The sequence below is a fragment of the Electrophorus electricus genome, chromosome 11 (genome assembly GCF_013358815.1).
Source record: "Electrophorus electricus isolate fEleEle1 chromosome 11, fEleEle1.pri, whole genome shotgun sequence".
Taxonomy (NCBI): Eukaryota; Metazoa; Chordata; class Actinopteri; order Gymnotiformes; family Gymnotidae; genus Electrophorus; species Electrophorus electricus.
Genome location: NC_049545.1, coordinates 3,339,774 through 3,363,096, shown reverse-complemented (window position 1 = coordinate 3,363,096; position 23,323 = coordinate 3,339,774). Strand labels below are relative to the sequence as shown.

At 44.6% G+C, this 23,323-nt stretch overlaps 2 protein-coding genes across 6 annotated transcripts; both read left to right on the top strand.

Moving 5' to 3' along the window:
- The first annotated feature begins 2,661 nt into the window (after window positions 1-2,661).
- chchd1 (coiled-coil-helix-coiled-coil-helix domain containing 1) lies at window positions 2,662-4,206 on the top strand. 2 transcript variants are annotated; one of them, XM_027033041.2, is made up of 3 exons: window positions 2,662-2,942; window positions 3,164-3,264; window positions 3,736-4,206. In XM_027033041.2, exons 1-3 carry the CDS (start codon window positions 2,819-2,821, stop codon window positions 3,847-3,849), a joined length of 339 nt encoding a protein of 112 aa, XP_026888842.2. In that variant the 5' UTR covers window positions 2,662-2,818; the 3' UTR covers window positions 3,850-4,206. The 2 variants fall into 2 exon arrangements, with proteins under 2 accessions (XP_026888842.2, XP_026888843.2); XM_027033042.2 differs by having other exon boundaries at window positions 2,664-2,942; window positions 3,146-3,264.
- Window positions 4,207-4,311: 105 nt separating this feature from the next.
- On the top strand, window positions 4,312-19,913 carry si:ch211-51a6.2 (neurotrypsin). Of its 4 annotated transcripts, none has more exons than XM_035531573.1 (15): window positions 4,312-6,226; window positions 7,488-7,530; window positions 10,104-10,346; window positions 11,582-11,720; window positions 11,879-12,057; window positions 12,353-12,385; window positions 12,708-12,855; window positions 14,248-14,426; window positions 14,693-14,834; window positions 15,300-15,514; window positions 16,690-16,831; window positions 17,024-17,302; window positions 18,071-18,193; window positions 18,899-19,179; window positions 19,432-19,913. In XM_035531573.1, exons 1-15 carry the CDS (start codon window positions 6,152-6,154, stop codon window positions 19,749-19,751), a joined length of 2,541 nt encoding a protein of 846 aa, XP_035387466.1. In that variant the 5' UTR covers window positions 4,312-6,151; the 3' UTR covers window positions 19,752-19,913. The 4 variants fall into 4 exon arrangements, with proteins under 4 accessions (XP_035387466.1, XP_035387465.1, XP_026888845.2 ...); XM_035531572.1 differs by having other exon boundaries at window positions 15,297-15,514; XM_027033044.2 differs by lacking the exon at window positions 12,353-12,385.
- Window positions 19,914-23,323: the final 3,410 nt, after the last annotated feature.

Genomic DNA, 23,323 nt, shown 5'->3' with positions numbered 1-23,323 from the left:
CTTATTAAGGCCAGATTTATTCCCTGTTCCTTGTTCACAACGGCAAACACAAGAGACAGAGATGTTCACGAGTCAACTGGTACAAGTCCAAGTCTAGGTCGGGAGTCTGAGTGCAAGTCCGAGTGATGTCATTATTCTCTAAATAAGAGTCTGAGTCAAGTCTCAAGTCTTCAAGGATAGAAGGAAAAAATGTTTTAAACTGGCCAGCGATGAGTCCTGAAAATATTTGGAGAGAGCTGAAATCTGCTATTGGGAATAGGAACCCTGCAAATATTCAAGCGCTTGAAAGAGTTGCAATGGAAACTTGTGAGAAACTACAGACTGACAGGGGCAAGAAGCTCACAGAAGGTTACCAAAACATTTGGAGGCTGTCATTCCTGCCAAAGGTTGTGCAACCAAGTATTAGGGAGAGTTCCTTTAATCCCACAAAGTCATGTGTCATGTTTCCTCGTTATTTCTTCTTTGAAATGACTGAATGTTTGTTGAATGTCACTTCTGTTGAACGATTTTGAACATGCTACAAAAATATATTGATCCAAAGTTGGTACATATGCATTAATTTCCGAAAAAATTGACCTTGACATACAAAATAATCAAGGGTGCTAACATTGACCACAACTGTAATCACAGCTGAGCCTGCCAAATATAACAAGTGACAACCTGAAACAGCCCTTAATATCCAACTAGGAAAATTTCTCACGAGGAGAAACGTGATAAGGGGAAATCCTTGGTCATCAAACAGTGGAAAATGTATGTCTTCAAAAAAGGTTTATGGTAGAGAAGCATTCACAATCAGCATTTTATATCACTCCATATTTGGTATTACTCCGTGAGTATACTAAACTGAGTATACTGAATAAGAGCTCATATTCACTGAATAACAGACTCCAACAGACTATTCTTTTCAAATGGTCTTCCCGAAAAAAATAATAAATTAAATAAAATTATATAAGATTTTATTGAGATATTTATTGACAAAAAAGATATGAAACACTAATGTGTAACCTACACTTATACAGTTTAATATTAGTGTGAGAAGTTTCTTGGGGGTTCTTAGTAACCCAGCAGTAGTCCTGCTTTTAACACGCTAGGGTATGTAGAAAGAGTTGAAGTAAAGCAAAGAGTGTGTCCAGCTCAGACAATGGAGGAAACACAAGACAGCCTCTGTTTCATTCGCTTTTTGTTCAACAGCTCATGCTCACGTCTGAGTGAAAATGCTTAGTCAAACTTCTTAAACGAAGCCTGAAATAAATAGCCTTGGGAATGATTTATACCGCTAAGAGAAGAGAAGAAAGACTTTCCCCCAAAAGTGGTTGTTTACAGGCCACTAGCTTTAGGGCAGTTGGACAAACAAGCGCGGCAGAAGTCAGAGTTCAGGAAGGGCCATTCATTGTCTCTTCAGCATTGTTGAGGCCAGTGGGTCCTGCCTGCATAGCACGTATCAATATCCCTCTATACTTGCATGGACCAGAGAAAATGAATTAGCATCTGTATCTTGCCTTTCAGTGGGAAAATAAAGACTGCTGACTCGCCACTCCCAAAAACGAACTTATGCTGATTTCCCTTGCTTTTTTTTCCCTAAAACGGTCGTGTAATTTATATTTTGAAAATGTATAATCTAAGATTAAGTTTGGGGTTTTTTTATTTGCAGAACACACAAAAAAAAATCTATTAAAGCATTTATTAAAAATGTAAGGATATGAATTGGAATACAGTGAGATAAATATAAATCTTAATGTGTTTTTTAACCATTTATAATTGAAACAGCCCATTGCACCATTTATTTATTTAACCATTTATGACTGAAACAGCCCATTGCACCACTGCAGGAATATTTTCCAGTTTAGTACAGGCAAAAAATAAGTGCGTAACTTTCATTTTTCTATTTCCTCTGCTGGTAAAATCGTTGGCTATGTTACACATTACCTTAAACGTGCAGAGGCAAAAGCAGAATACCAGTACAGTTCCAGGAACAAGCTGACACTTAGTGGGATGATGCAGTCTGGAGCCTGCACGTTAAAAACGGGGACGAGAACAGTACGCGGAACTGAAGCACATTAAACCACAAACATGAGCGACAATAAGTGAAGGCTTTAAGGGGGCACTCGCCACGTAATGCTTCCTGGGTGCTGCAGTTTCACCTTCATGAGTGCAGAATTTATGATGACACAGTCAAACACAACACATCTTGTCAAACGGTGAAGGAATTCATGAGATGATTTATATTCCCATAATTCAGATCTCTGTTCTACAGAATGACAATGTTTTTGCAAACTCTGTTGGTCCATCACACAGAGTGGTGACTGTATTTTATTTATTAATTTAAACTAAGATACGTTGACCAAATGTTAATTATATGTAATTAAGATAATTATCAGTTGTATAATAATTAGTCATTTATGGCTTTGTATTGTGGTGGGGTCCTACTTTGAAAAAAAAAAAGAAACATAAGATTCAAGATTTATGCAGCCTGACGTGTACAAACATCTGGAAACAATGTAACGGTGTCTTAAAAGTATTACTGCGACAAATATTTTACAACAGGCTAACAATTTACTTACGGTACGGATTATAATCGGGAGAGATAACTCCACACTCACCACGCCACTATATTTACGACAGTGTCTATCGCGTAGCACCATTCTACGACAGTGCCGTTTCCATAACGACAGTTGGGCGGCACGTCATACAGGAAAAATGGCGACCTTCGTAACGTGTTGAGGAGCGCTCGTTTCAGGGCCGTTTCGTTCACTTTTTCCACTCAGAAAGCTTCGGGTGTGCTGCGTTTGAAGCTAGTGGTCGCTGTGTTGGCGTGACGATGGCCGGGATACAGGACAAGGTCGCCAGGCTGCTGAGTAGGGAGAGGGGCAGGCCCGCCCTGAAGCCCACCAGGCCGCTGGTCCTGAAGGACGAGGTGTCCAACCGCAGGATGAAGAGAGGGGGTAAGTAGGACTCGGAGTGGGGTATTGGGGCATCTTCAGCCTTCACACGACACCGGTCGGCTCGGGTAACCTGGTGTAGGCAAGGTTTCGGATGGCCGGGCCTCCAGAGCGGTGCGGTTTAGTGCGAAGGGCGTGCATGTGGCGGTTTGACATGACACCGGTTTGTTGTTTTGTTGTTTGGGGTTTGTTTCTCCTGCTCTCAGAGGCCTCGTGTGTCACAGAAATGTCTCTGCTGATGGCTTGCTGGAAGCAACATGAATTCAACAACGCGCTCTGCTCCAGTGAAGTCTCAGCGTTCTACAGATGTGTAGAAAATGCGCAGGTACCCTTTCCTATTGTCAGGAAGCCCATACCCCCACCCGGCAGTGTTGTGGTATTCCTTTGAAATGCGCCTCTGATTAGGAAGAATGACCAGTGTAATTTGTTTCCTGCTTTGGGAGTATCCAACTTTCATAGTATGTTGGTTGTTTAAGATGACTCTCATACATCAGCTATGAAGGGTATTATGTAGTCGCCAACGTTTGCTTCGTTTAAAAAAAAAAATACATATATATTTTATTTATTTATGTATGTGTGTGTGTGTGTGTGTGTGTGTATATATATATATATATATATATATATATATATATATATATATATATATATATATATATGTGTGTGTATACACACACATACATATATATGTGGGTGTGTGTAAGTAGTTATTCAAGTTAAAATACTTTTTGAGAGAATTTTGGTTGTATATTTACAAATACGTCATGCTAATTTTGTTTCTACTTGTCACCACTTATAGACAGAGAGGAGGAACCAAGCAAAGAATTTGGCCCTTGGCCAAGGAGGAAGACTGCTGCCAAAACAAGCCAACAAGCTACTGAAACGGCACCCCAACTTGACCAGAGAGATCTAGATCCAGCACTGTGGACATACTCAATCCACAGACGTCTTGCTGTGAGAGACAGGTGCCAGAACACGCTGTGATTGAGGTGTAAATCGGCAAACCTACACTGGCAAAAAGACATTGAAGCAGTGGGTTTTTTTCCTGAGGAATTAAATCATAATTAATCACACCATCAACAGCAGCAGATACTTGCTAAGTAAAGTACTTGATCTGAAGCACAGGCTTGTGGACCCCCTCTATTACTACAGTCATTTGACACATTTCTCAAAGGTAACTCTGTAAAGCAGTGCATGACCAGCCTTGGTGTGGTTCCGAGTCTGCAATCTCTGAAAGCTTGTTACTTGAATAAATTGTTTTAAAATATTACTACTGATGTTAGTGTAGTAAATGTAGTCTTTCCCTAACATATGTTGGTTTTTATGGCATTTACGCTTTGTCCTGGAGTGATCTTTTGCATTGCAGTGTGTTTAATCTTATCTGCAGCCGTGTGCCTTTCCATCTGCATGTCTCGTGTGTAAATAGTGGCCTGGTATGCTTCGTTCAGTGAGTAGGGTTACTGAAAACACTGCTGATTTAATTACCACTGTTGATGTTCTCCATTACTTTCATTAGACATGGTTCGCGTTGTTCCACTGAGCAGTGAAAGCAGATTAAACTAGTAGATACAGCTTTATTGGTTTTAATTGCTTATTAATTTAACCCCAATGTTCAGAACATACTGAATGGGTTCCTACAGTACAGCTGGAAGTTTGCCAGCTTGTCTTGTGATAACATCATCCACCATTTCCTTAGACTTATCTGCCCCAGTGTAAATGACCTGACATTACTAAAGGAAATGCCATCTGCCGCAACAAAGCATCGCGGGGCTTGTGAACTGCTAATGAAACAGCCGACTTCTGAAATCTGGACTAATCAAAGAACTTTGAACAACTAAAAATACCCTCCAGCCTTGAGAAACACTGGAGTGTCTACAGCCTACAGGCAGAGCTGGACTGACTGGGGACAGATTACTGGGAAATACTTTACAGTTCTAGATTATTGGGAAATACTTTTCTGTGCAGTGGTGACTTTCCCTTCTGCTGTTGATTTTCAGGTTAAGTGCCTGACATCTACTGGACTTGTATAGTTCCAAATGGCCACATGTATTTAAACCAACTGGACACAACTGATGCTATGGTGTGATGCTAAGCAATGCAACCACTCCTTAGGAGATAAGAGAAGCAATGCTTTTACCATGTGTTGAGAATGCTTCAGTGCACGCAGGAAGGTTTCAGCATGAAAACACACAATTCTTGAGTAGATTTCAGATGAAATGTGAGAAATCAAAACATTGTAGGACATCAGTGTTTAACAACAGTAAGACACTGCCTTTGTGGAGGGAGAGTGGATCTAAGAGGAGTTAGACTCTAAAAGAAATACTGCGTGAAAGGTTCTGTAAGGGGATTTTTGGTCACATTTACCAGTGGTTAAATGATGTATCCTTGGATGTCTTGGCACATTGTGAATATGAAATGGCATTAACTCTTTCAGCAACCTGGGCTCTGTTCCCCAAAATCATCATAGTGTTAAGATCATCTTAATCAAGAGAGTTTTCATGTAATATTTGCTGTACCTTTTAAAGTTGATCTTTATTTTACTTTGTTTTTGGGAAACTCGGCCCTGAACAAAACTGGGCGAGGGTGTGCGCACAGGTGCGGCCGCACCCTTACTAAACATTGGCAACGCCTCATTTATCACTATTCATACAGCGACGTTCAATGCAATTTTATTTAGTCCTCGGATTTGTAAAATCCGAGGACCGAAACGTATCGGAACGGAAATATTTCCATGCTAGCTCTCCGGTATTCCCATGAAACTCCCTCCGACCCGTGTTACGAGCTAAGCAGTAAAAGCTGCATTCGCACCTGCATGCAGACGAACGTGTCCTCGCGACGAGGAAGGCTCCGTTCTGCCCCGCGCGCCTCCGGCACCTGGTGAGGTCACGCGCCGTTTGCGCTTCGACTCGCGCGTTTATTCCCGGCTCGAGAGGAAGGGTGAAGCACTGGAGGAGTTTCTTTTTTTAAAATCGCTCTCCTCTTTCAGAATGGGATCCCCGGACCCAGACGCGGGTGGGGCGGTGGCCGTCCTCGGGGTTCCGGCCGCTGGAAGCTCGCAGCATGTGATTTTATTGCGGACGGCAGCGGACTGTGCGCTCCGGGATTAAACTCTGGTATTAAGTTGCTGCCAAACTTCACTCCACGTTGTTGGACTGAGGTTTATGCACCGTGAACGGCGATGGGATTCGTGAACCAGAGGCTCGAGCAGTGACAGAATGGCCATCGGAACCATCCACGGGCTTCTCTCGTGTGCTGCGCTGTATTATATTTTGCTTTATGCTTCGGGAGAGGTACGTAACACGGTTATTTGCCTTATCTGACCAGGTTTTTACAGCAGTGCTTTTTTTTTTTAAATGTTAAGGTAAATACATTTTTTATTTATTTGAGTCTCGATGGTATTATTATAACGTGTGTTTGAAAGATCCGAACTTTTTTAAGAGTATGTTTATAAGGATGAAATAATTATGTAGCTTCAGCAGCATTTTAGTAATCTGATTAATTACAAGAATAATTTCTTGGAAATTTAGAAAAGTACCACTGGTTTGAAGTCACCGGGTTCTGAGCGAGTCAGACCACCCTATTCAAATGCTCTGTCTCAGTTATTTAGTCTGTGTAAAATGATGTAAGGGCAACTAAAATACACGTGAAACTATCAGTAAGGTGCCAGTCAACGCTTTGCTCCGTGTCTGTATATAAGAATAAAACGCGCGCCAAAAATATAGTATAGTTATAAGTATGTGCATAGCTACAGAAAACACGCATACGTGTATTTCTTTGGTACACAAGGTCTGTAATAAATATTAATGTTTTTAAGTGACAAATGTTTGGTTAATGTTCAAAAAGAAATTATTATTTCAACCTACCCACGCCAGCAAGTTATAAATGAACAAGATGTATTACATTGGTATATTTGGAGTGTTAATGTAGGCTATGCTACTACTACTACTACTAATAATAATAATAATAACGACAATTATAAATATTTTGTTACACCTAGTGTTGAGTCATTTACTTCTGCAGATTATAAAATCCGCTTTTGATGCTTAATAAATTGAAAAGCCCGTTTGCTTGACTTGAAACGTGTGTTTAGAGGACATTTTCTTATCGTAAAGCAGCATGGAGCCCTCTCCTAAAGAGACGGGCGTAAAAAAACCCATGGTGACAGAAGCGCATCTTATTTAAGTAGTGTATAAACGTCCTTAACTACGTGGAACGGCTGCGGTTTGGATTTGAATCTTAGTGCTAACAGATAACAGTTGCTTTTATACCGAACTCTTATTTGTAGCGTTCCTACACGTAACGGTGTCGTATTTCAAGACTCTTACTTTTATTAATTACTGTGATAAAATGTTTGATTACTTTGCTTTTAAAAGTCGTTTTTATGGCAAAATGTTTAAAAACAAACAAACAAAAAAAACAGAAAAAGGTATTTGACTTTGTAATAAACACAAGCAAGGAAGGAAAAAAGAAATAATACAATAAAAACAATGTTCAACTAAGGATGTGAATGTTAAAGAATGTTGTCCTAACTCTTTGTCTTTATCTTTAAAGGTTGCACAGCAAAACGACTACTTGAATACTCTACAGAGTTCAGGTACTTTCATATTCCCTTAAAAATATAAGACTCAGTACAACTTATAGCACTAAAGGGTTAAAGGAAAACTGACTTTTATTGTAGATTGCCAGCATGCAAATTCCCCTAATGTAAAACGTTACTGCAGTGCCTTTTGACCTGTTTTGCATGAGCACCTTGTCCTAAAATAAGATTTGCTTATTTTAGAGCAAGGCACTCAATTAGGTGAGTGTTGCCCCGTGCAGAAAAGCAACTGCTGCAGATGAGACTTGGTGTTTTCTCCTGTCAAATGTGCTTCAGCCACATCCTCAGCTTGGCCCATAATGAAAACAACTGCAAGGGATGTGAAAGTTGCCAACTGGAAGATGTTTTGGCAGTCTGTCCCCTGCGGCAAAGCATACGAGCGACTAAACCGGGGCTAGGCTGATAAGGGATGCACACTGACTAAAGGTGCTTGTAACAGGACCCAAGTGTAAATAAATATCGGAGACAGAGAATGGGCTTTAAACAACTGTGCTGTCGAGGGGTTTAGAGCCCTCTGGGTTGGGCAGCAGGGAGACCAATCTCCCTGTGATGTGTTTGTATCAGGTTTAACACTTCCCTCCTTAGCATGTCTACACAGGTTTCTCGGTTTGCCTCTTTAGCATCATTAGTATGAGAGGACAGTGTTTTCCTCCTACCTCCTCTCTCTACTCAATCCCAGTGCAGAATTCCTCCTCTGCTTCAGCTCCAATGAGGCTTTGCTGAGATGATAGCTTATGAATGTTTCTCTTAAGTATTTGTGTTCATAGTTCACTGTACTGACACGTACTGTCTCAGGACGGTTGCTACAGTCCAGTGGGGCCATGTTCTTGTTCATGGTCTAATATTGTAGCGTAATGTCTCGAAAATTATGTCTGGAATTTTGCCCAGATACCATGTCAGCTGTGTGTGTGTGTGTGTGTGTGTGTGTGTGTGTGTGTGTGTGTGTGTGTGGGGCTATAGTCTGTGCAGTCTGTGAAGAGAACCGGAGCTTTGCTATGATTGAAGATGTGCAGGGAATGATGATGGATTACTGAAGTATTAATCAGCACTCGACACATTTTTTAGAAATTCATACCAGCATGTGTTTCAGGTATGAATTTAAGAAACTGGCAGAACTGATTTGAAATAGTAGCACGGAGTCACACACACAGACATACCCAGAAATTCTTCCAGCTTTACCTTGCTAAGTCCATGTTTAAGCACGTGAAGCATAGGCCGCGGTAGACTCTGAGTCGTCTGCTGAAGATTTGGGGGTCCGTGCTCAGACATGTAAACGCTGTTCTCACCTTACCCGTGAAAGTCCTGTAGTGTGTAATGTTGAGAGTCGGAGAAGGAGAGCCACACATGCACACACAAGCATTTTTCCCTCCCTGAGGGTTTAGCACCTGGCCATAACAGCTTGATAGAGGTTCATACGCTCCGACCTCTGATTGCTTCTGCTTTTTTCTGGATCTTCTTTGGCCGGTATTCAGACCAAGTGATGCCCATGAGCTCAGAGGGCACCCATTCCTGGCATTCAGAATGTGTTTCAGGTAATCTGAGTTATGGATCACTACAGTCCACTGATTAGAATCAGTTTCTCTGGACAGTGTGTGTGTGTGTGTGTGTGTGTGTGTGCGCAGTTGCCTGTTGAAATGCAGTGTTGGCTCTCCACTTGCAATCACTCGCACTTCACCCCACCACTTCCAGATCCCTAGCTCAGCGTTTCCGAGAGTGGCTTCTGTCGTCCAGATGGAGAGCTGAGCTGTTTTACCGGCGCTCCCCTGCTCTCCTGACTTCCTGCTCCTTCCTTCGCACATGCATTTTGTAGGAAAGTAATCAACTTCAGGCACGCTGCATATGGAGAACAGCACCATGTTCTGGGAGCAGTGAAAAGCTGTGATTGCTCGTAGGAATGTTGCAGATGGGACCCAAACTTAGCATGCAGGGGCGCTGGGCTCCAGGACGGCCACTGTCACTGCTACTGCGTCTCTGGCCGCCTGCTTCATGGCAATGTTAAGAGGACACTTTCCACATAGGAATGACCCAAAGCCAGAGTGCTTTACTGCTCCTGCTGCCACATCCTGGCTGTGTGGAAAATATGTTACAATCTCCTGTAAAGATCTGAATCTGGTTTGACAAAAATTGCAGACACTGTTAATTGGCAAGGCGTGCTAGTGACATTTATTTGATACACAGCTAAGTCTTGATATCAGTCACAGACCCACATGTTGCAATTCCTCACTCTTTGCTGTGACAGACACACCTGGGGCTTTGATTAGGTGATGATGGTGTGTCTCAGCAGAACAGAGCCTCAGAAATCCCCTCTTTCACAGCAACTGCAATCATTAGTATGGCTGAATATTGCAGGGTTTCGACCCTTAGATTAATTTCATTTTTCCCATCCTAAAGAACTTGTCAAAGAGACATTGGTCACATTGCGCATAGTAGTTGCTATAAGCCTCTGTCCTATTTTACCCAACATCTGGGACTGAATAACTCTTATAGCATGTGTTTGTGTGTGTATGCGTGCATGTGTGTACACTGGCGTATTCGTCAGCATGTCCCTGTGTGTATTCTCATGCCGTTAGGCCTTCCGTCCTGCCCGGAGGGCTTCTCCGAGCTGGGCTACTACAACGGTTCCGTGTCCCAGACCGAGTCTGGCTTTCCCTGCCTGAAGTGGACGGAGTTTGTGGACTACGTGCAGCAGTACCCAGACAGAGGGCTGGGCCATCACAACTACTGCAGGAACCCTGACAGCGCGGCAAAGCCCTGGTGTTTCTTCAGACAGCTCTCTGGAGCCATCAGCTGGGCCTACTGTGACTGCCACCAGGGTGAGTCTCTCCTCCCTGTAGGCTTCCTACCATATGTCCAGAACCTACTGTATACATACTGCAGACAAGCAGCTTACCTCTTATTTTAAGTTTAAAAAAATGTAGTCAGGACTTGCTGTAAATGGAAGCCTATGCATAAGTACTTTAAGTATTTTTTGCATAGCCGTGGACCTTCTAAATTCTACTGAAACGAGAATATTTTCTCACTACCTGTTGGAAAGCAGGGATCTAATCCTGTTACTTGGATCGGTTTTCTGTTTGGCCTATCGATCAGCTTTAGTTAGCTGAGCTTTTCTGTAGTTTATTTTTTTACACCTAAAGTAAGTTAGATTTTACTAGCAAGTTTAAAAGCAACCGGAGAGTGTGTAAAATGCTATTTTGGCTCACGATTTGTGATACTATATCAGTTGAAAATGCTTGTTAACACAGGCACCATCACCAGTATAAACCTCACACGCCATCGTCCTTATAAACCTCGCACGTCAGCCCCGGTGTAAACCTCGCACGTCAACCCCGCTGTATCTCCAGACAGTATAACCTTAGCCCAGTCCAGACTACATTTAAAGTACAGTGTCTAATTTAGTTTGTTGCTTTTTAACTGATTTGCGACATTACAATATTTAAATCAAAGCAAAAGCCAAAAACCATAGCAGGAATGGTGTGTGTTTCTTAATTGAGTGTTCATTTTATTCTCAGTCTTATGGTCTTGGGATAGATCTGTCCACTTGGTTTGTTGTGTTCTGTGTCTTGCTGTTGTGATAGTTCTCTCTCTTTCTCCACATCTGTCTGGGTTCTGTCCATTTATGCACATCTGGTTTAGGTGTAGGTGTCTGTGTGATTGATTTTGTCCTCACCAACCTGCATGCGCTGCCCGGTGCAGTACTGCAGGTCAAATTTCTCTGCATCCTGTGTGTTTGTTGCGAAGATCTCTGCTTGCCTCTGGCAACCTTTCACTTTCAGAGTAACATTTCTTGCAGTTGCAGACTCACAGTATAAGTGTGTGTGCCCTTGTGTGTGTATGCGCAGGGATCAGCAGTGTCTTTATTTACTTGCCAAGCTTAAAATACTGCATGTTGATTTACTCTAAGACATAAATAAATGCCCTTGTCTGTGTCATTATCCTACTGTAACAGTAGAGTTGCTTTTATGGTCTGTCTGTCTCTGTCTGTCTGTGTGTACGCTTATATTTACTTGCGTGTGATCAAATAAGCACTGGCTGCTGTCTGAATCTCCAGGCACAGCCAGACTTGTGGGAGGCGTGTCCAACATGAGCGGTCGCCTGGAGATTTATCTGAACGGCCAGTGGGGGGCAGTGTGTGACACACACCTGACTGACCGAGACGCAAGTGTCACCTGTCGACAGCTTGGTCAGGGGTATAAGGCTTTACCCTCGATCCTCCTGACATTTGTGCACATATTATTCTGCATCATGTCCACAGGTGTCCCACGTAAATAATAATGATAATAATAATCCCACGTAAATCTCTTCGGAAAAGAAACGGAAGTGTAATAAGCTGCCTTTTGCTGTGCAGTGAAATCGGTACCGCTCTCAAACACTCCTACTTTGGGCCTGGTTCCGGACTCTTCCACTACGAACGCCTCGGCTGCCGTGGCAACGAGAACTCCCTGATGGAGTGTCGGAACAGGAAGTTTGTCTCTGGCGACTGTAACCATGGAAACGAAGCTGGAGTCGTGTGTGCTGTACCTGATGGTGCGTTGGCTTCCTTCACGTTTTCCTTTTTTCATTCTTTTTGGCTTTTTTAATGAGGCAGAGTAAAAGTCTGATTCCGGTAAGGGTAGCAGCAGTACTAATGACGAGGTGTAGTCTCACAGCTGCTCTGTTGTAGGTCCTCTGCAGCTAGGACTCACCCAGTAGATGTCTAGGTGTCATTTAAGTGAAGGTTGTTTGTTTCTTTTGTCTAAGTACCTCAGAGAGCCTCAGGAGAAGTGACAGAAAGTGGTGTGTGTGTGTGTGTGTGTGCGTGCGCGTGTGTATATGTTTTCAGAGGCAGAGAAAGGAGCTTCTTGTACAGACACAGGTATATTTAGAGTCAGCTTGAATGTTTCACAGAAACCTTAGAAGGCAGAGAGACATCAGAGAGGTGTGAGGCCGCAGTAGAGTGTCACCAAATACAGGCCAACATATAAACGTACAGGAATTATTAGAGGAATCAATATAACATGTTACACAATCCAACATATCTCCAATAATGTCAAGTTCATATAGCTGTCTGTTACATGGTGGGTGAGCTTCAAAATGTCCAGGCTGTATATAGAAGCACAATAAGTGTGTTTTTGTTTATATTGGGTCTCGAGCTGTTATTTTTATTCACAAGCGCGTCCACATGCATTCGCGTTCAGGTTATGGCGCCCCCTTGAGGCTGGTGGGAGGTCTGGAAGACTTTGAGGGGCGAGTGGAAGTGTATCATAACGGCAAATGGGGCACGATCTGTGATGATCACTGGGACGACATTGACGCGGAGGTGGTCTGTAGACAGTTGGGAATGGGGTAAGGACTTCTACATGGATGAACACCTTCTAATGCCTTTCTAATGCACCAAATGGATATGTGACCTGCTCAGTCGTCAGACGGTCAACGTTTTAAATGCTGTTGTGTGTACTTGGCATACCACAAGTATATACATCTATGAGTAAACTGAAACTTGTATATCTTTATTATTTAGCATTTTCAATAAAATGGAATAACAGAACTAAGATGTCTAACTTGCTGTACACAGCTCTGAAAGAACTGTTTATTCAACAAATGCAACACACAAATACACACGTAGAACTTTATGAATATAGATTTAAGGGAAGGTGGGCATGAATAATTGAAGGGTTCTGTGAGTGTGCATGAAATGAGAAGATTGTGAGGGAGAGTGGACCACTGTATCTCCCCTTCAGTATCAGAGCTGTGAGAGAGGAGCACTGGCTCTCACACACACACACACACACACACACACACACACACACAACACAAACTCAGAGCTGTGAGAGAGGAGCGCTGGCTTACACACACACACACACAACACAAACTCAGAGCTGTGAGAGAGGAGCGCTGGCTTACACACACACACACACACACACACAACACAAACTCAGAGCTGTGAGAGAGGAGCGCTGGCTTACACACACACACACACAACACAAACTCAGAGCTGTGAGAGAGGAGCGCTGGCTTACACACACACACACACACACAACACAAACTCAGAGCTGTGAGAGAGGAGCGCTGGCTTACACACACACACAACACAAACTCAGAGCTGTGAGAGAGGAGCACTGGCTCTCACACACACACACACACACACACACAACACAAACTCAGAGCTGTGAGAGAGGAGCGCTGGCTTACACACACACAACACAAACTCAGAGCTGTGAGAGAGGAGCGCTGGCTTACACACACACACACACAACACAAACTCAGAGCTGTGAGAGAGGAGCGCTGGCTTACACACACAACACAAACTCAGAGCTGTGAGAGAGGAGCGCTGGCTTACACACACACACACAACACAAACTCAGAGCTGTGAGAGAGGAGCGCTGGCTTACACACACACACACACACACACAGAATCAGAGCTGTGAATGAGGAGAACAGGCTCACACACACACACACACACACACAGAATCAGAGCTGTCATTTTCTCCATGTATTACCCTTCCTTATTACAGCATGAGCATTATTGATCATCCTGTTTTCTTGAGGGCTTAAGTTGCTTCTATATTTCTTAGTAACTTCAATTAAATAAACTCACCTGTTTGCCGTCTTCCCTGACATGAGTTCATTTGGCTGCATGCTTGCTGACTGGAGGCAGTTGTAGCTTCACCTCTGTACTGGGACGTGTGTGTGTGTGTGTGTGTGTGTGTGTGTATGTGTGTGTAATGGGGTGCTCAGCGGTGTGCCGAAGGCGTGGGCCTGGTCTCACTTTGGCCAGGGCCTGGGGCCCATCCTCCTGGATGGCGTGCACTGCACGGGAAATGAGCTGTCTGTGGAGGATTGTTCCCACGCGCCCTGGGGCGAGCACAACTGTGACCACATGGAAGACGCTGGGGTATCCTGCAACCCATACACAGGTGAACAAACATGTCTGCACTGAAGTGTTACAGAAAAAAAACGGACGGTGTTGCACATTTGATGCTCATAAGTAGAACTAGAAACGATACCGCACATGGACCCGAAGAGAATGCCGTGACTGTAGGTCGCACGCTGCGACTGCCTTCGGCAAAATTTTCACGGCCCAGAACAACTATGATGAAGAGATGTAATTATTCAGTCTTCTGGCGAAAAACTGAAGTAAATGACTCAGCATCAACGTTTGAGATGATGAGGTCTGTTGTAGATGGCGAGGTACGTCTGGTGGGAGCAGGAGGGCCCTGGGAGGGCCGTCTGGAGGTGTACCATGCCAGAGAGTGGGGCACAGTATGTGATGACAATTGGACTGAACAGCACGCCCAAGTGGTGTGTCAACAGCTTGGCTTCAGGTGGGCATAGAAGTTTAATTAACTTAAATGTCATCATCAAAGGCAAGGTTACAGATGTACTCTTAAATGGGTTGTTGTTTTTTCCTCTGAATGAATCAGTTATAAAAAATGATACATAACCCCTGAAGCAAACCTGTTATTCATAAAAACTATATCCCATTATTTTAATGACATTTTCTTAAATTTGTAATTACATTTATAGCAAAGAGAATTCATATCGTATATTTGAACACCATTTTTGCCAAGGGCCAATTAGTAAAACAATTGTATTCTCACTAATTAATGATTAATTCTGAATATCGGAGCTCCACGTTTCACCGCGTACCACTGTGTTTATGATGCATGTCATGCGGTTCCAGACGAGTAGGTCTTAAAACATTGGTGAGGGGTTATAGGTTAAATCCTTCCTATAACCTAGCGTGCATTCAGGTGAGGGCATTAGCAATGCGGTTGTTTGTCCAGCAGAGGGCGTGCTGAGGTGGTTCCTGGAGCTGCATTTGGGGAGGGCACAGGGTCCATCCTGCTGGATGAGGTGAGCTGTGAAGGGAGTGAGCACTCCCTGCTGGAGTGCGACCGCGCGGAGTGGGGCTGCCACGACTGCTCGCACGGCGAGGATGTGGGCGTGCGCTGTGACAGAGAAGGAAGCGCCAATGACATTCCTGTGGTTCCTCCAGTCTCAGGTGAGCTACATGAGTTCCTACACGCCTACTGTACAAAAGGCAAGACCACAAACCTCAAAGCCAAAGTCGCATTTATTTACGCAGCGCTTTTTAAAACGCACATTGTCAAAGTTCATCTTTAAAAATGAACAGGGGGTCAAGATCACTAATGAGGTTGCTGGTTCAAGTCCCACTATTGCCACTGTTGACCTCAAAGGCTCAAACTGCTTGGTCACAAATATAAGTCGCTCTGGATAAACGCATCTGCTAAATGCTGTAAACGGAAAGGTCACTCCAGTGGGTCTGGGTTGGTCGGGCTGTTTCTGAGATGGCAGCATCGGTTGGTCTACAGGAGGGACCGGGACGTTTTAGTAGCATGCAAACAAAACCGAAAGATGTAGGTTAGATCTTTAAAGATAAACTGCACATGAACAGTCCATATACCGTAGACGTGCCAGTGGTTAGCATGCACCTCTGGCAGGTTTATCTGTAGTAGTAGAACTAAAGGGTGGGAGGGAAGGCGATCACAGTCCCGAGGGCTCTGTGAGACACTGCATTCCACCCACATCATCATCACAAACCTGAGTGAAGGCATGAAATGTCTGGATGACAGCATCGACATCTCAGATTACCAGAAAACTCCAGGACCTGAAGCTCAAGACTCACCACTGTTAAATAGAGAAGAATGAATACAAGCTTAACGAAATAAGTTTTCCTTACCCATGTTTCAAAACTGGGAGTGTGTCTGAGTCTCAGATTCAAGCTGGAAGGCTGAGCGGCTTCTATATGAGAAGCATCTACCCAGGCTGTAAGTCTTACTAATTCTACAAACTAAGAGAAATCTGCGTTTTGCCAGCACAGTAGGTAATTTCATTCCTTGCTTGTGAACCATAGTAAAGTGCTGTGCTTAGCTTGACCATCTTACTGACCACGATAGCTGAGGCCTGTTTTTTTTTTTTTGGTGGGGGGGGGGCCGGCTGATTTTGTTTATTTGTTTGTTTGTTTGTTGTCTTTGCCTGCCTTTCCTGTGCAGAGTTTGTAAACCCCAGCCCCGGTCTCTTCCTCTTGACTCAGTTCATGAGAGTTGACTGTGTCTGCTGAGTTGATGCAGATCAGGGAATTGCGAGGCAGTGCTGGGATTCCCCCAGAATTCCAGTGAAAAGTCCTGGCTGTATGCACCCCTCTCTTTCCTCCAGGTCCGTTGCTGCGGCTGGTGGACGGAGAGAGTCGCAAAGAGGGCAGAGTGGAGGTGTTCATGGGCGGTCAGTGGGGCAGCGTGTGCGACGATGGCTGGAACGACGTCAGCGCTGCCGTGGTCTGTAGGCAGCTGGGCTTTGTGTGAGTACTACAACAGTGCAGCAGGAAAACGCCAGAAAACGACAGGAACTTTGCCTGGTTCAGTAATCCCACCTAACAAAGCATCCTGCTGTAGTTTATGTAAACGCCGGTGTCGGTTGGTCAGAGTCTTGGAACGCATGAGGTTGTCGTGCATGTTGCCAGTGCGCCGATCGTGCTCCGCTCTTCCTCCAGCGGCGTGTCAAAGTCGCGCTCCATGGCCTATTTCGGAGAGGGCCAGGGTCCCATACACCTAGACAACGTGAGGTGTACGGGGACGGAGTCGTCTCTGGGCCAGTGCTCAGCCCAGGGCTCACATGCGCATAACTGCAGGCACAGCGAGGATGCTGGCGTCATCTGCGACTACGTCCCGCCATCGGCGGGAGATGGTGCCATGGCAACGCTACCGTGCGGCCTGAGGTCCAACGTGCAGCGCCGGAGGAGGAGGATCATTGGAGGCGACAAGTCGCTACGGTAACAGACCCCTTCTGAGAACAGACAAATAGTACTTGAGAGTGTGGTGTCCATGCAATTAGCCACCTCGAGCTCTGTCAGGGCTGCTAGACCGGCTCTAAATGTCTCTGTGCATTTGAGCAGAGCCAGTCGTGTGCACTGCATGTGAAAAGAGGAAGGATGTAAACTCTAGCTTGTCATGTCTGTGGAATTATTTATTCGCCGGAAGGAAAGGACTAATTTATATGTAAAACGCATCCCCCTCTGTCTGGATGATAGAGCAACATGGAAATAGAGTTAAAACTGTAATACATGTTGTAGACCCACCTCTGAGAAATGGCGAGTACCCTCAAACCTAGTGACAGGTCAAATTCATTCACACGGTCACTTTTTGCATGCATTATTTATTTCTTATTCCATTATAACATTGAGCATGCAGAGTACAATCCTTCTCATGACATTAAACATTAATAAAGAAAATAACCTTGTATTTTTAATGCTGCGTTTAAGCAGAAAGACGTTTGAGGCTTTGGTTTCCTATTGATCATCTGAACTGGTCAGAGAGTCGCACCTCTTCCGTTTGCAAAAGGGAAAGTGTTTTTCCCCTGCTGACTGGGATATATTGCCTTCACGTCTGTATAATGTGTGCATCTAAACAAGCGTATTTGAGGAACCGTGCATACAGCCTTGGTGCGGATAGCCCTTGTCGGGTGACTGTAACGGTCCGTTAAAGCGGCGGTCCGTGAAGAGGCCGAGTGTCCATATGCATGACGCTTGCTGTGTGTGTAGAGGGGACTGGCCATGGCAGGCTTCCCTGTGGCTGCGGTCTCAGGCCAAAAGAAACCATCCCCTGTGTGGAGCTACTGTCATCAACTCCTGCTGGCTCGTCACTGCGGCTCATTGCTTTAAGAGGTGAGAGGGAGACATCTAGTGGTTCTGTGCGGAATTACCTCGACCGTCTGCTGCGGATGCTGCAGCTTTACTGTAACTAAATATTTTCCCCTGTGATACCTGATACTGAAAGTGAGGCTAAGAAAAGACCTCTCTCTCTCTCTCCACCTCTCTCTCTCTCTCTCTCTCTCTCTCTCTCTCTCTCTCTCTCTACCTCCCTCTTTCTCTGACTCTCTCTCTCTACCTCTGACTCTCTCTCCACCTCCCTCTCTCACTCTTTACCTTTCTCTCTCTTTCTCGCTTTCTACCTCTCTCTACACCTCCCCCTCTCTCTGCCTCCTCTCTCTCTCTTTCACTCTGTACCTCTGTCTCTCTCTCTCTCTCTCTCTCTCCCTCTTTCCCTCCTTCTCTCTACCTCTCTCTCTCCACCTCTCTCTCTCTCTCTCTCTCTCTCCACCTCTCTACCTCCCTCTTTCTCTGTCTCTCTCGCTCTCTCTCCCTCTCTCTCTACCTCCCTCTCGCTTTCTACCTCGCTCTACACCTCCCTCTCTCTCTACCTCCCACTCTCTCTCTCTTTCCCTCCTTCTCTCTACCTCTCTCTCCACCTCTCTACCTCCCTCTTTCTCGCTCTCTCACTCTCTACCTCTCTCTCTACACCTCCCTGTCTCTCTACCTCCCACTCTCTCTCTCTACCTCCCACTCTCTCTCTCGCTCTCCCTCTGTCAGGTTCGGCACCGATCCCTCACGCTACGTTCTGAGGCTGGGGGACTACCATACTGAGGAGAGGGATGCCTTTGAGCGCACCCTCTCACCCGAGCGCATCATCATCCACAGCAGGTACCACAGCCAGGGCTGGGAGTACGACATCGCCCTGCTGAGTCTGAGGGGGGCGCACGGTAACTGCGTGGCCTTCAACCCCCACACGAATGCCGCCTGCCTTCCGGCTCGCGGCCCCGGGAGAGCCGAGAGGCCATCTGCATGCATCATCACCGGCTGGGGCGTTACAGGTATGCGATCGCCAGCTTTGCGCTTATGTGCCCCCGTGCCCCTGACTGACAGCCGTACTAATGAGAGCTGACAAATGAAACCATCAATCCAGGAAAGCCTTGTTATGCCGAGGTGAACTGTGTGTGTGTGTGTGTGTGTGTGTGTGTGTGTGTGTGTGTGTGTGTGTGTGTGTGTGTGTGTGTGTGTGTGTGTGTGTGTGTGTGTGTGTGTGTGTGTGTGTGTGTGTCTCTCTCTCTCTGTCTCTCTCTCAGACTCGGAGTACTCTCGCACGCTCCTGCAGGCTTGGCTCCCCCTGCTTCCCTCCTGGAAGTGTAAGAAGCGCTACGGGAGCCGCTACACCGGCCGCATGCTCTGCGCCGGCAGCCTGTCGCACCGTCGCCGGGTGGACAGCTGTCAGGGTGACAGTGGGGGCCCTCTGGTGTGCCAGGGCGAGGACGGGCGCTGGACTCTGACCGGGGTCATTTCCTGGGGGCACGGCTGTGGCGACCCCCGCTACCCGGGGGTGTACACGCGGGTCAGCAGGTTTCTGAAGTGGATTGAGAAGGTCACCCTAAGTCCTGCTTATGTCTGACGTTACAGTGTGGTCATGGCTTATTCACCATCAATATACTGTACTTGAAATCTGAAATGCCTGTGGGGGATTTGACTAAACCCAGGAGGCTCATGGGCAGCAGAGTTCTGGCTTCATCTCTACTGTTGACATCGCAGCGTTTTTTTTTTTGTTTTTTTTTCCTGCTTGTTTACACAAGGTAGGGACGTACACGCTTACCCTGATGGTGGGAAGGAAGGAAGGGAGCCAGACACATGCCTCAAGAGTGCGAATGACATGTTTGAGCTACAAGTGTACTAACTGTGCAGAATGATAGAGGTTGAGCTGCCCTTGGTTGACAAGACCATATACAGAATACGTACATGTAGATTAATATGATATAGTATATTACACCATAGTGCACTTAACTGTCTGCCATATCAGTGGAAGATTTGCAGATATTCTCCGATATGTGCAGTTTGTTTAAGGGTTAAAGTTGAAATTTGTATTATGTGATGAATTCATTACCATTCCAGTAGAGAATATTTCATTAGTTCTCAGTGTAATTATTATCCATACTCATGTCAAGTACACAGATTAAACATAACTGTACATAAGTAGTCAAATGTTTTTCGTTTTTTTACGTGGAGCTAACATGGTCAGAGTGGTGAAACACGCCAAGACCCAGCCCACACTTTCTTATCTTGTACCCAACATAAACGGACTCCCAGATTCCTCAGCCCTATGAAAAACCTCTCTGAATGGTGTAGGTATAAGATTAATGGGCCATCTGTAATAATTACACATAGCAAAGTGGATTGAAATTGGGAACCATCATCCATTAATACACCATTTAATATGCAACAAAACTGCATTAGAAATCACATGTACTGTATTATGTTGAGTATTCGTTTGTTGCATTAGATTTTGAATTGTGTTATTTATCTGTGTATCAGGTTGATACCTACAGTAATGTTTACATAAATAACTGTCATAACTCCTGTTATCGAAGAAAATGCTCTTTGGTGCACTATGATGTCCAGTGCATTAAGTGTTGTTTTCCTTAAAGTGCAAGTTTGGACTTTTTCAACCCATATGTTATTAAATTGCTGTTTGTCACCATTTGTAATTGTAAACAGAACAATGCCTCTGATGGCTTTAGTGCACAAAAACCTCTCTTTTTCTGCCTCTTCTCACTGTGATCAAACACTCTCCAGAGGCAAATTTGTAATTTTTGCAGTGTCTTCCAAATGCTGCAGTAGATCATGCCCAATTAAAAATGTTCAAACATGTCAATGAGACCTGTCAAAAGGCATGTTCAGTAGAATATCTAAAGACATTTTATCAAGGAACTATAAAGTGTTCCCCAGTTTGAAAACCATGTTTTCCAAGGTTTGTTGGGGTTGTCTGAGGTTCACACAGTAACAGTCTTGGGCTGTGTTGAAGTGCAGTGCCCAGCTGCGGTAAAGTGTTGAGGTTCTCGGTGCTACAGCTATTGCTGAGGGTTTGGAAATGATGGGGATAGTTGGAGTTTACACACAGCAAACCTGCCCTTTGATGTAAGTTTCTGCTTCATTAATGATGTAATGAATGATGGGTGTAATCCAATATAAATGTACCCGATTAAAAATAAAAACACAAAAAGAAAACACAAATAGTTAAATGAGACAGAATGCATCACTTATAGGATATTCTACTAACATCGTGAGTATCCCGTGTTCTCCTTTTGCTAACGTACGTAGGGCATGTATTTAGATGAGAGGTGTGAGTTCTGCTCAGATGCATTTTAGTCCTGGGGACACACTTAAATCCTCTGAATCTTTATGTAGGTAGTGCTTTCATGACTGAGTCAACAAACAGCAGCTGGCTGGCTACTAGAAACGATTAATTTGTGACGCACACTATTCACTGCCATTAGCTGCCATTTTCTCATGTGAAGCATTAGAGGACTTTGGTTCTGCCCACCCAAAACATATAAACACATTTGCACTCACACAGTAGGATCACATTTTCATGGCAGACCCAGTGTGCCAGCATCACACCTCCAGTACCGACAGACTGACAGTGTCTGTAGACTGGAAGGTGGAACCAGTGACACGTTGTGTCAATTAGAGACAGGCACTGGTTTGGATTCCTATTACCTGTCTCCCGTCTGGAAGGAGATTGTTCAGTTGATGGCCAAGTATGAGTCAGTCTTTGCTTGTCGCGAGCTTAACTGGGACAGAGCGACCTGTTTGGTGCATCGCACCCTAACGAGATAACTGGATAAAAAATCATGATGGGTTTCCTTCATCTCTTGCAACTGTGCAGGAGAGGAACAGTGACACAAGATTCTGTACTGACTTTGGATGGCTTCATTCGATTACAGGGGAAAACACACACATTCTTCCTCATCAAACCAGTGGTCTGGCTGCTTTGTAAGGTAATGCTTTGTTCTCCACCTCAGGCTCCTACAATGTTGCTACATAGAACATGATCACAAGCTCACCCCTTTAACCCCGGCCCTTGATTTATATGAGTACAACCCTTAGCTGTAGGGACTATTTAACAGCCCAGAAATATTCATGAGACTGATATTCAACGTTTTTGAGGATCGGAAGATTTAGCCTGCTGCTGTCTGGATAAGGTTCTTGTTTTCAGACCAAATAAAAGGCTTAGACCCGGGAAACTTTGTATCTTTAAGCTGTTGCCCTTTAACTCTAACCCCTAGCCTTAACCCCTGACCCAAGAAAATGTCAAGCAAGCCAGTCAACACTATGAGTGAAGTTAGTGTTATAGTGATTGGTATGTCTGAAACTGATTTCGTAGAAGAGTTATTATGGGCGGGTTCTATCTATATTTATCAGGGGGTTTTGTTATAGTTTGCTTTTGCCAGACCATTGTTTGACTTTACCGCAGGATCCAGGGCTCCATATTCTTAAAAAGGAAAGAGGACGTGCTTGAAAATAGACTAATTCCATGATTGATTGTCTTTTCATAGTAAAACAAAGCATGCAGTGCACAGACAGCTTTGCTCTGAAGTTTGCAGTATGAGAGAACTTTCCTGACACATTAAACTAAGACTGGATGTGTGAACAGAGGTGAGTTACTAAATTGGTGTGTTATGAGTTAAACATCAAACGCATTCCAGACCCAAAGAATGTAGCTACTGACGCACTCAGAAGGAAGTCATTGGCGAGGCCCAATGCATTGCATTGCCTTAACTGGGGCCCTTCTCTAGCACAGCTGGCCCATGTTGCAGATGTTCAAGGAGATGGAGTGCAGGATGTGTCTGGTCATCAAGTCAGCAGCTGGACCCATGATGAGCATTAGTGCAGACTTACCTTCTGTAACAATGAATTATCCAGAAACTACTGAGACATTCATCCATCTCACTTTCAGTTGGAAGTATCAGCTACTTGAAATGCAGAGGAACTCAGGAAGTTACCCCATGGCAAGTGGAAAGTGCAACCCTCAGAGGAATGATTTATTTACAAACAGTACTGCTCCGTGGAGGAGAAAGATTGTGCTGGGAACCGGGAAGAGGTAGACACATGGCGGATCCAGAAAGCCAGAGCTTCAGAGGGCCGGGCATGCAGCATGACTTGCGAAGACAGAAAGAAGCTGCCAAGGTG